General features: G+C 37.9%; 1 protein-coding gene across 1 annotated transcript; it reads right to left on the bottom strand.

Annotated features, from left to right (window-relative positions):
• Positions 1–669: 669 nt before the first annotated feature.
• Positions 670–1,996, bottom strand: LOC140851798 (uncharacterized). Its single transcript, XM_073243968.1, has one exon. It carries the CDS (start codon positions 1,715–1,717, stop codon positions 743–745), a length of 975 nt encoding a protein of 324 aa, XP_073100069.1. The 5' UTR covers positions 1,718–1,996; the 3' UTR covers positions 670–742.
• Positions 1,997–13,915: the final 11,919 nt, after the last annotated feature.

Below are 13,915 nucleotides of genomic sequence, written 5' to 3'. Positions count from 1 at the left end.
TTACTTTAAAGAAAAGAAATATGCTTCTACCGGTAGCTCAAAAACGCAAACAATGACGGACCAATGTTATGTCATGATAATTACTCTTTCTTTGTTTTCGTTCAAGTCACTTTCTGCGTAGATACACAAATCTGAGAATCTCTCTGGACCGTGGCTTTGTCCCCACCCAATGTCATTGGACCAATTCATGGGCACCTCATGCAGACACATCTTTTTAGTTTGTGCTATCAATTTCTCATAAGAAGAAAAGCAACAAGCCATATTTACCTTACTTTTCTCATTTCATCCAAAGATAAGACAGCAAAATCTAAGGTAAAACCCCAACTTAATAACCCTCCACCCTCACTCATATAGGAAACAAACATCGGGTGGGAGAGAGAGAGAGAGAGATTACAGCTTGTCAGCATACAACTTCTCCCTTATCTCTCTCTGTGCTCTCTCCAACCTCACTCACTATTTAATTACATGATGCCACGTTTCACATTCCACAAAGCAACGTCCATCATACCATCTGCCACCTGTTCCCTCCCACCCCCACACCTCCCTTTCACTGCTGAAACCTATCCTCCTCCCCTTCTTCCATCCTCCACCGCCCACCGCCGTCAACCTCGCCGGAGACCATATCAGCCATTATTGTTGTTATCCATAGCTGAAGGACTCCGTCCAAAAAAAAAATATTTACAACTAACCCCTGCAATATTTCTATATACCCTTTATTTGTAATCCAACTCCTTTTCTTTTGCTAATTATCTCCCAAGCTAAGGCTGAGAGCGGCCTTAACGTCCAGCCTCCACGCGTAGCCGCCGTCATCCATCCGCCAGACGTCGCACGGCGCCGCCAGCGACCCCCTCCCTCGCCGCCGGCTCGCGTAACGCACCCGAACACGGCACGTGAACGCCCGGCACGTAGCGCCCGGCACCATCCCCCTCGTCGCCAGCGCCACCCTCACGTCCTCCTCCTCCGTCCCTTCTTCCTTCCCATCCTCCGCCCCCGGCCCCACCACCATCCTTCTATAAGCCTCGTTGGTCCACGTCACCCGGTCCCACGCGTCGGATATGAAACCGGGACCAGTTTGGTCGGCTGCTAACGCCGCTCTGACGGCCTCGTCGCCGCCGGTGGTGGAAGCCCCGACCTCCCCATCCCGCCACTTGTCGGTCACGCACTCCACCGTCACCCACGACCCCGCCGGCCTCACCGGCCGCGGCGCCACCACCTCCCCTCCCCCTCCTCCGCCGCCCTCAGATCCTCCTTCCCGTGCTCGGAGCCACGCCGGGATCACATACGACACTGCCGGGATCTCCACCGGCGGCGCGTCGTCCTTCCTCTCCGGCGTCTCCGGCATCAGCGACAGCGTCACCGTCGTCCCGGACCCGGCTGCCGACGACTCGGACGAGGACGACATCTTTTCTTCTTTCTCTTCCTTAAATGCCCCTGTCTCTTCCTTAAATGCCCCTGTTACTATTTTTCTCGCTTTCCTTCCCCTTCTACCCTCCCTCCCTCGGCCGCCGCCGCCGCCGCCGGCCTTCCTCTTCGCCCTCCCGGCGGTCCTCATCTCCGCCGCGGCCGCAGCGGCGACCGGCGCCGCCGCCGGCGGCTTCGGCGCGATCGGCCGGAACCTGAGCATAATCCGGCCAACTTTCCACGCCACGTCAGCACGATAATCTCCTCCTCCTTTCCCTCCATACTTCGCGATGCAGCAACCTCCCCTCCTCTCCATCGCCAACTTGCAAATTTCCTTACAATTTTTTTTTTTTTTTTTTTTGGGGACCTCAAAGGAAGGGGGCGGCAGGAAGGGGGCTTTAAATAGTTGGGGGAAGGTTGACACGTGTCCGGCGTAGTACGTGTCAGGCGAGTATCGGGTACAGCTAGTGGGAGGAGGGACACGTGGCAGAAGGAGAGGGGGAGAGCACGTGAAGGCAACGGTGTCGGAGGGAGAGGGAACGGGCCAATGGGAGGAGGAGGAGTGTCCCAGCCTTCGGCTCCCAACAAGAACACGAAGAGGGGATGCACCTTTGCTTTATACGGGAAAAAGAGGGGGGATTTCGAGAACAAGGACACGTGGACGAATTAGGATGGGCGAGAGGTATTGGTTGCTATTATTAGGGGTAGCCGGGTGGGGAAGGGAGACACGTGCAGGGGTTGATGGGGACGTGGATTGCAGGTAGATACGTGGTGTCAGATTCTCTTGGAGGTAAAGATTTTGTTGAAGGACGAGAGTGCCCCGTACGTGATGGGATGCTTCGAGGTAACGGCCATTAAGTTTCTCCTGCTAAGGGCTGCTTCTGTCCAAAGAGAATTTTTCGCGAGACGGAATCCAGACAATGTAGATAAGAGTTTTATTTATTTATTTTTAAATATTTAAATTTATTTTTATGATTTTATTATAATTTTTATTCAATATATATATATATATATATATTTTTAGAGATAAACAGTATCAGAATTGTCTCCCGTATAATTAAGCACTTTACTGATTGGATCTTATGTTAGAATCAAACTTATCTCTAAATTTTATAAAATATTTTAATTTTTAATATTTTTAAATATACTCGTACTAGAATGATGTGAGCACTTACTTATACTAAAAAAATAATTAAGAGGACTTCATATTGGCACATTCATTCATAATCTGATCTAACTTAATCTAATTAGTTAAGATATAATCTAATCTATTTATCAGGATCTATATAGTTGGTTTAGATTCAAATATCGAACCCACTTCAAATGATGGATCAGGCCAAAGCTTGATAAATTTCCATCCTATTTAACCTAATCTAATTCTTAAATCATCTAGATCTACTCAGGCCATTTATTATATCCCCTAACCCAATCCAATTCAATCTACTATTTTCGATCTCTTTTCTCAAATTTTTTAAACCCTCCTCTTTCAAAAAAATAAAAAGGTTGCATAGGCAATATCATTCAACATTAACATTCAACATATGACATGTGGAAACTGGTCAAATGGATAGTACTGGTTTTTTTTGTAGCATGCATGAGCTATCTTATGTATTGATTTTATTTAGATTTTGGATCAAGTCAAACTTCTTAAATGGCTGCATAGATAAGGATATTTATTATTATAATATAGAACACGAGTGATGCATATATGGAAGCATTTTCAAAGTTCAAATTTTTATTTTTTTCGACTGTCATAGATTTTTTGATATTTAAAAATTATTTTTTTAATAATATGACATTTCATGTGACAATTAATAACATGCCTCTACTATATGTTAGTATAAAACTATATATATTATAGTTTTTTATCTCGACAAAGAATATACTCAAATAAAACAGTTGAATTATTGAATATTTTTTATTTGATAAAATAGTGTTTTTGGATAAGTAATTTTCTTATATACATTAAATCATGAACTCATAGTTGTGATAGCAATTAGTATATTTTACTCACAAAATAATATTTATTTATAAGATTTGTTTAAATTACGGCTTTTATAACAGTTGATAAAGGATCAAGAGTTAGCCGTTATGGTTGGTTCAACTTTGGAAGGGGATAGTTTGGGAACATTGAAAAGTGGAAGATGGGGAAGCTATATCTCCAAGGTGATGATTGAGGAGGAGAACTGGGTCCCCCTTAACTGGGTTGGCACGGTTCCGTGGTACCTAATTGGACGAGGTGCTTTCAAGGAGGTGTGAAGGAGCTGTACGAGCCTATGGGATGTCAATGGCTAACCATGTGACACCATATGATGGTGTCTCTATCCAATAGTAGCTCCCTACGGCTAGGAATATTGGTGGTAGGTTAGCTTGAGGTGACATTGGCGAACAAGCTTTAAGCAAAGCTGCCTCTTGGAAGCCTTGCATTCCAACCTAAGCCGGTCATCAATGGCGGCTGGGTGAGGGTAGGTCTGGTTGGTGTATCATCTCTGGATTCCGTTATGTTGATGTATTGAAGGAAGAGTCAAATGCATTCAAGGAAATAATGTCATGCTAACATATATTTTATTCAATGAGTGATGATATGTTTAGATGTTTGATAATTAGTCAATTATTTTTTTCAAAGCAAAAAAAAAAAAAGAGCTGTTGATGAAAGTCTTTGATGATCTCATAGGTATAGGCCAAGAACGGCACCAAGATTTTCATAACATCTGGCATGTTAATTTGGATATCCATGCAAAAATTAAATCCTGTCTTAATCCCAGCAAGCTAACTAAAAATATACGGTTGGATTAGGATGATGCTATTAGATCCACATCCCTCGCCAAGAAGGAAAAAATTTGAATCACTTAGATCTTTTTTTTATTTTCTTAGGATTCGAATTAGAAGATATTGGGTTGACATAAGTCATACTTGATTAAGCTACTTAATCTATAAATCTAATAATAAATTCAGTCCACTTTTACTGTATTACTCAAATAGATCTCATAAAAATCTAATAATAAATTCAGTCCACTTTTACTGTATTACTCAAATAGATCTTCATGTCCAACTTGACCCCATCATAAAAATCCACCTTGGATTTGGTTGGAATTGAATGCTGAATTGATTACTAGATTACAGCTTTCATCATTGGTCTTATTTGGAGTTTATTATGGTTTAATAAGAGAAGGTTAAATACAAGTGTAAAATCAAAATAGGTACATACAAGCATCCAACCAACATGGTGGCAGCACACCACCATCTTAGATGCATGAATTGACGAGTCCAACTTTTCTTCCCTGGTGGGAGCAAGTCTGTCTTGTTTGAATTGAAAGCAGCTGGCATGGAGTTATCTCAAAGACACGTGTCTCGTATTTTGAGCATATCTCGTTTATGTGTCACACATGCAGTCAACAACAATAATACGAATCTCTTTGGAACTAGCTCTCTCTGTTCGAGTGCAGCCAACAAATTTCACCCTGTAATTATAGTTTAAGTTGCAATTAAATAGCTAAGATACCCGTACTTAGGTACATGTGTATGTCTCCCAATTACTCGTGCAGGTTCCCAATTTTATTTTAAAATAGCTAAAATACCCATGCTTATCCGCATGCCATCACTTTAGCAAGATAGAGTCTAAAATTGTTGTATGGGTAGTATCGGCTCTTGTTTTCTTCGCATCATGCAACCCATCCTTATCTTCAAAATAAGGTATGGAAGTTGGTTTTATAATCCCTCTCATTCTTTTATATATTTGATCGGAGAGAATTAGACTCAAGTATTTATCTTCTGGGAGCTTTCTCCTTCATTATATTTGAAAGTCAACTTCGATGAGAATATTATGGATAGATATGGTGGGGCTATTTTTATGATTCGTGGATCCAATTCCAAATTGATGGTAGCTAGAGAAATCACCTATTGGTGATGGAGATTGTTTTTGTCAAACGGGCCTTAGGGAAGACTCAGCTTGTTGTGAAAAAGGACTCCACCATAGTGATGACTTGTCTCCAGAGATGCACCTGCGGTGGAGCCACTCAACCCTTTTTGCATGATATGGAGGATGCACTGCTCTGATGATCAGACATATCTTCTGTGAGACGAATATTGCTGCTGATTGGATGGCAATTTTTATAGAGAAGCACAGTGGATAAACTCTTTGGACTTGGATGGGGTTGTTCGTAGGCGATTTCGAGATATTTTATTTTCTGATTTTTTTGTTTATGTTCATACAAGATTTGTTAATTTGTCCGAATGAACCGTCTTACCAAAAAAAAATAAGAATGGAAATGGATTTCCCATTCCAACCAATTGGTTTGGAAGAGTTCTATTTTCATTCTGATTCTGGAGGAATGAAAAGTATTTCAATCTTTTAAAACTTAATCTCTACTTTCTTTTAATATTCGAATTCAATTCATATTTTGATCACAGAATCGCCATGTTTTAGAGGCCATTCTGATTTTTCATTACGTTCTATTCTGGTATCGGTTCCGGACGCAAACACACCCATAGGTGTATTGGACTTAAACTGATCTTGACACCATGTCTTAGCCTCTGGGTCACACTACTGCATCCGAGCCCTTCCAATCTCGTGAGCCATGCCATGATCACAAAATATAGAGTGCCAATTGCACCCCTATATTAAAGGTTGTTGGAAAATTCTCCGAAAAGACCTCGCATGGAATCAAAGAGATGGCCGCCTCCTTTTCCACCTCAGCAGGCAGGTGCTAAAGAAACAACCAGCCAAGCCTACAGGAGTTATTGGCCGCCCTCTTTCTTATGTTCAATTCCAGATTCTTCTTTCGTCTTCTGAAGAGCATTGTGGGAGAGAATAATATGCCTTTATCCAAAACTCCTTGACCTTTGAAGCTTTTTTTTATCTCAAGGATTTTCCTTTTACTTTATGAGATGAGAAATTGTTCCTTTAAGCTTTCACCCACAGGTAGCCATCATTGCTTACTCCTGCCCATTGGATCCTCTTATACAAGGCAAGCTTCTCTACCAGCTTAACCACATCCAACATGGATCATATGAGGGCCGAATGGCGCATTTTTTAAGATCTTATCCTAGGGAGTGTGTGACTACCATGTAATCAACTCAGATACTAGATAAATAATTAATTAAATATTGAAATTTTTAAATAGTAAGCTTTCCAAAGAAACTTTAAACACTACAAAGTACGTAATTTTTATGGAAAGGATTTTGATCGCAAAATATTACATCTGTAAACCTCTCTTAACACAAGTGTAAGATACAGCTCAAGTAGTCTTACAACCTCAATCTTTATGGAGCCAGGTAGTAAAAGCAAAGTGTAGATTTGATGGTCAGTGGACTCACTATCATATATATTATATATATAAATAGGCCATGCTCTTGTTCCATGGTGTGGCATCGGATTTGTGCTACTATTGCCACTGGCCAATATCAATTTCTATGAACCATTGCTGATGGTTCTCATGTGAATGTGTTGCATGACCCTTGGATTTCTTCTATACCTTTGGATGCTTAGCCTGGATTTGGCAAATGAGAAACTGGCAAACTGCATAAATTCTGACCGTTCATGGAACATCCAAGGTTTGGCATCTTTGTTTTCATCTGAGATGATGACCTACATACCAAAATATAGCCATAGCGCATGGATATAAGTATATCCTGCTCCTTTACATGGCTTTGGAAGTTTCAAATTCCTACAAAATTAAAATGTGCTTTGGTTGGAAATGGCTTTGGCTCAAATTACCTTGCAAGTAGCTCTTGCTTCATAAGGGTATTATTTATCCGAATCCAATCTTTTGTGATATGATTTGTATTTCTGACTCAAAAGAAGATGTGGAACATGTTTCTTTTCATTGTACTTTTGCTATTGGTACCAACTTCATTCTTATCTGCAACCTGTACCAGTGCCTATCTTTTTCCTGGTGCTAGTTAATTTGCTAACCAGTACCATGGTAGAGAGGGGCACCAAGTCATTATCTTATGTACTCTCTGGTTGCTGTGGAAAGTCAGGGATCAAAGGCTGTTTGAATATTGTAGTCTTAGCCTGGTTCCGGTGGTAGGGTCTATTTTATGTTATTCTACTCATCTTCAATCTTTGTTAGCTCATCTATGCTTTTTGACATTGTTTAGGAACTGTGGTATGCTTTCTAATTGGTCTTTCTCATCTTCATCTCCAATATTTGTTCATTGGATACCCCTTCCTCTAGGTGTTACAAAGGTCAATTTTGATGGCTCTTTACCTAATTATCAATCAGCAACTGTTTTTATTCTAAGAGATGCACAAGATACTTTGCTAAAAGCAATTGGACTAAGGTTGAATACATGCATGGTGCCAATGGTTAAGCTTGTGGGGGCTTGGGCTGGTCTTCCAGAGGAAGTTCTTCATGTTCATGTAGAGCAGATCTGGCATGAGGGTGACTCAAGAATAGTCATAGGCTGGATTAAAAATCCTCTCTCTTCTAAATATGCAGGCAAGCTACTTCTCAAGGATATTTGGCAATGAATAAAGACCTGTCCAATTTTTATAGCAATTGCGAAGCTAATCAAGCGGCTGATGGCCATAGCCAAGCATGCATGAGAGTTTGATGTCCAAGGGGTTTGTTTTGCAAGAATTTAATTTTCTACAGGCTAAGCCTCCTTCTGTATCAAAGGAAAAAAAAAAAGAAGAGAAAAGCCCTAAAGTGCTACATCCAAGGTTTCACCATTTATCTCACGGAAGATTATACTCCTTGTCCTCCGTGACATTTTGTTCCTTGATAATAAAGCAGCTTTTTGTATATCTCTTCTCCTTGTCCCCTCTTGGCAGGATTACAAATACAAGAAAGAAAGGAGAAAAAAAGGTCCAAATCAAACGTCTAGAGGCCCAATCAGAGTGACGCCCACAAAATCTATTCTTTCACTACTTTTGCGCCACCATTTTGTAGACCTGATGAACTACCATTATCTTGTCCATATATCATTCTATTGAAAAGATTATCTTCCAACATCTCCAACCCAATAATGTTATTCCATTCACTTATGGCTTCCACACCATCACTTCCATGCGAAAAAAACATCAAGACTTCTCTCGCAACTTTTTACCTTCCTTGTTTATTATGATTGATCAGAAAACAAGTGGCTAGCTTCTGATATACCTTCCAATACTAGTTTCACTAAATTAAGGGCATATTTGGTAGGGGGAGTTGGACTTTGGAATGAAAATAAGTGACTCTCATTCTAGTCATTTGATTGGGGAGGATTTTATTCCCATCCATCCTGATTCTAAAAGGAAATGGAAATATCCTAATGGCTCAAAATTATCCAATCCAGTATGATTCTGATTCGAGTTGTAATACCAAACACACCCTAATATTATGATAGAGTTAATGCTTATATCCTTTCTTTAAATGCTTTGTTCATAACTAGCCCCTCAAAGACCTCTTTCAGTCTTCCTGAACTCCTTAAACCAACTCCTTTCAGGCTCTCGGATTCTCTTCCAACACACTATTGCCTAACCATCATGGCGCTCATTTTTCTTCGCTCACTTTTTGAGCTTTCAAAGGCATAATGATACTTCTACCAAAAAAAAAAAGGCATAATGACACAAATTCCACTATTCCCCACCATGAAAGACCAAGAAATATCTCTCTTGACTCCTGCCTCACTTTCACTTCAGCAGTGACGCCCATATCACTTGAATAACTTCCCTCTCTTGTTCCATAATCATCTTCCTTGAGTCCAGTGAGGTGTGCAATCATATGTTGAAGCCATATTAAGTAACCAGCTCCAGCAAAAATATAATTGGTTATCACTTATTAACCTAGATGCTTGAAAAGTAACAGGATGGATATGAACTACTTTCTTAAGAAAATATGTAAAGAACATTGGAACCTCCTGCTTAAAGCAACTAATGTTAAGCTTTCCATAATACCCCTAATCATTATCATAATCATCAACAAAAGCCAAAAGCCCATGCTAATGCTCTTGTACATTATAGGCATCATATATATTGTGATCATACTCATTACTGCAGAAAAATTAAACCTCTTTCTCCATGTGCAAGTAAAAGAGCATAACCGGAAAATCTATAAGGTATCTACTCTTTTCCACAGTCTATCAAGGGTCATGAAGGTCTCACATCCAATAAAGAGGAAGCCTTGTATAAGCCTAGTACCCGACAGGTGGATCAAACGTAATTTGTGATCAAGGCCCTGTTTAACAATGTTGTTGGCAGTAGAGATTTTAGAGGCAGAGCTTTTAAAATAGAATTTTTATAACAAACTGTTTGTTATTTGGTAACTATATCTCTGAAGTATTGTGGAGCTTTAACACGTATTTAGTATCCAAAATGATGAAGTGCTTTTAGTACGATAAAATGATAATGAAGGACACTGCATAGTATTATATAATGAAATATAATATAATATTATATTATATATTAAATTTTAGTATATTATAATATAAATTGCATAATTTAATATTGGATATTATAGCACAGTAATATAACATAATATGATATGATATTATGATTGTAATCATATTTGTGGTATATATATATCATGCTTAATTATAATATAATTTAAGAATATATTTATTAATTATAACTATATATTATTAAAATAATATAATATATTATACTATGACAGCATAATAATATAATATAATATAATATAACATAATATATTATTAACTAATTATTATATTATATTTTACTTATAATAATATGATATGATATGATATGATAGAAGATTTAATTATAAGATATGTCAGAGAGTATTTTGGTCATCAAAAAATATTTATTAAAATAAAAATAGTTTTCTGATATTAGTCAGAAGTACTTTTAACGAGAAGCTTCAAAATGGAGCTTTTTCCAAATAGACCTGTTCTATTTTCTGACGAAGTTAAAATAGTTTTTCAATTTTTACCAAATATCATTATACCATGCAAAAGTATTTTTAGAGAGGAGGAATAGAAAGTATTTTTTAGCCCTCCAAAAACTTTGCTAAACAAGGCCTACATTATTTGAAATCCCACTGTAACCATTATGATGCTTAAATAAATTTGTTAGAAATTTTTGGGTTTCTTATTTTAAAAGATTCAAATTTATAAGATAAACAAACATTAATTCTTTTCATTTTTAAATGATTCAAAATTTTAAAATTTGATTCTTAATAGTCATATTATATGATTAAATGCAAGTCCTCTTGCATTTGTAGACAATGCTTGTAAGCCCAAGTTGGGCTTTAAGGATAGTGGCAGGCACATTTTGCCACACGCTTCCCCTTATTTGAACTTGAATTTAGAATTTTTAGACCTGTAAATAGCAGGCATATTTTGCCACCTGTCCCCTCTTATTTCTATTTGAGTTTAAAATTTTTAGATTTGTAACGTGAATGTTACAAATCAAGTTTGATTTTGCAAGGAACTTCGAAAGTGCAGCATAAATGTTATGCTGACTTTGAACTATTTTTCTGCTATTCTCTTAAATATTTTCTAATCTTTCATTTGGGCAACTAAAAGAGTTGATCGGTCAAGCCTTCCAAGCGATTGTGTTCCCACAAGGAGGATCAAGTTGAGCGGAATTTTGTTGTATCTTGAAGATGATCATGCATAGATCTTATGAGCACTATAAAAAATTTGACTATTAGCGACGACTACCTTACGAGCATTATAAAAAATTTGACTATTAACGATGGTTAATTACCATCACTAATAGTCATTTTATCGTTGCTAATACTATTAGCGATAGCATCTCATCGCTAATTGATGGTCGAAAAAATTTTAGTTGCTAATTATCTTTATTAGCGATGGACTTTTCAGCCATCGTTAGTAACTAGTATTAGTAACGGTATTAGCAACGGCTAACTTTTATCGCTATTTATTTTCTCATTTTTAAATAAAATTTTAAAAAAAATTTTAAAAAAATTAGCGACAGCTTTATTGTCGCTAATGGTGCCGCTAATAATATTAACGACGATAAAAACCGTCGGTGATATTTAATTTTATTTTTTTTAAAAAAATTCGTAATAAAATTTTATTATTAGTGATGGCTAAAGCCATTGCTAATACCGTTGGTAATAGTTAATTTTATTTTTTTAAAAAAATTCATAATAATATTTTTTAAAATTTATTTTAATTAATCACAATCAATTATGGTTTCTAACATCTGTTATAATTAAAATCCAAAGATAATAAGACAATCACAAATAAAAAACTAATTATATTATATTAAAAATATAAATTATATAATTATATAATTTTACAGCTCACATCCTCCTTGTCGTCCTCCTGCTCCTCTCCAACAACTGATAGATGAGAGCCGGATGTCCCAATATCCTGAAATGAAAAAAAAATAAAATATTATTAATAAGTTTCGATGTGGAGGTATATCTTTGGATACAGAGGCATATCTTTCAATATACTCCTTCGATTTTTGAATAGATTATTTCTATACATTTCATTCGATGATATGGAACTATAGACACCCCGGCCCATCAATTGGATAGCTAGATTAAATTTTTAGCCCCTAGTTCTCTTTCTCCAACTCAAGCCTAAATATATGAAGCTTCTAAATATGAAAACTTAAAACAAGTAAAAGAGTTTACTCATAGAATTACCTGATATGATGGTTGGGACAATGAGCCCAGCTGATCGTACAGCTGCGGATCCTAGAGAATCTCCATAATCATATCACGGATAGTATCTCGGAAGCTCTGAGGTCACTAGCTTAGAAGCCTCTCCATAACCTTCTCCACATGCGCATCACTCCAAGTCTGGGACGTCGAGGCCTGTGAGAATGCCGAAGAGTATCAAGCTTCTAGAGGATCGAAGCTGTGGTCGAATCCTATGTCTGACTCCTACTCACCCCTCTGATGATCCTCAGCCATCTCTCAAGGTCAAGGAGGGGCTAAGTGGACTAGTCATTGCCGTGTCGTGCAACAACATACTCCGCGTAATCCGCTTGTACAGTTCAGAAATACATTAATTCTAATATACATATCAGATCTTGTAACAACTTAATAAATACAGTTTAAAATTCTTACTATGATTTATCATGATCTAGAATCTAGATAATCACTAGTCCTCCTAGACTGATGTGTGGCCTCCCATAACTGCAGCTGGACTAGTGGATGACTGAGCTACTATCTCAACAATAAGTAAATAACAAAATTAAATTTATTAAAGCATATATATAAGAGTTTTTATAGTTCTAGTGAAGAGTTTTGGTATAGATTTTTTATCAGTTTATCAGCCATAATATGGATGCCGATGGAGCTGCCCGTATGCCTAATCGGATCCTATTGACTATCCGATTCTATTGGACCCTCTATCATCTACTGGCATACTCCTCGCTGCTCCACTAGTCACAAAGGCCTCCCATACGTCTGTCCGCATCCAGTGATCCTTGCAGGATTTCTAGTCCAATGGTAACTGAAAACCGAAATGCTTGATGGCGGATTGCTGTAGGCTATGTATCCCATCTTGAAACCTACATGTGGCCATTTGCTCGAAGATCGAACGGCCAGCCTCCTCATCCTGAGGAGATAAGAAGCAATAGAACCCCTGCAAGTAGAAACAAGCATGTATTAATAAATAGATACAAATCTATCATGAATTATTAAATTAAATACCTTTGACTTATCAGGAACATCTCCCAGGCTGCATCATGAGCCCCTAATGGCCAACTGGAGAACTCATTCATCGGCTCCGACATCAATCGTCGGATGATCCCAGTAATCACATAAGGCATGGAGCTCTCTATAAATGTGCTGCAAAATTGATTTTGAATAATAAATGTTAGACTCTACAATGGATAAATTTTAAACATAGTCAATAAAGATATAATACTTATGATCGGCTCTGAATATGGATGAGCTTTCTATCCTCCGATCGAGTTGGAGGTGCCGTGAGCCAGGCAGGTCCTCTACCACTCCTCTATGTTTGGGAGTTGGTCTCTGGTGTGTGTTACTATGGGGTCACTGATGACCCTCTGTCCTTTGAATCTGAATGCAAAATATCTAATATAATGAATGTTATATTAGTTAGAAAATGATAAAATAATATAAATGAGAACATCTAAAGTGTTAGAGTTTATCATGGAGTGTGAGAGGTGCAGAACCCTGTGAGTTGGCCGCATGATCGCTCTCTCTTCGAGAGCTCTATCCTCCACTGGCACGGCTCCAGCTTCTAGAAGACATGATATATAATCTCTGAAAATAAAAATAAATAGATTCACCAAGTTAATTATATAATTAGGATGGCAATATAAAATTTAAAATGATTCAAAGATTATATATTTAGCACTACTCATTGATCTCTTCAGATGTCTAGTACCTTTTGGATTCTTCTTTTGATTCTTACTCTTCTTCCACTTCTTCCTCTTCTTCCATCTCTTCTTTTTCCTCTTTTTTTCTTTTTTGGATAGGATTGTCCTTTAAAACAAAATAAGTTGGGTCTACCTCCTCATGTTGGCCATCATGTATGAAAATTCCTAAAGCATCCAACTCGGCATCTATTGATGACCAATAAAATTCTAATGTTTCATCCTCCTGAAAGCATTCTG

Source organism: Elaeis guineensis, chromosome 9, assembly GCF_000442705.2.
Source record: "Elaeis guineensis isolate ETL-2024a chromosome 9, EG11, whole genome shotgun sequence".
In the NCBI taxonomy this organism is placed as follows: Eukaryota; Viridiplantae; Streptophyta; class Magnoliopsida; order Arecales; family Arecaceae; genus Elaeis; species Elaeis guineensis.
Note: the sequence above shows the minus strand (reverse complement) of the source record. Positions and strands in the feature narration are given on the sequence as shown.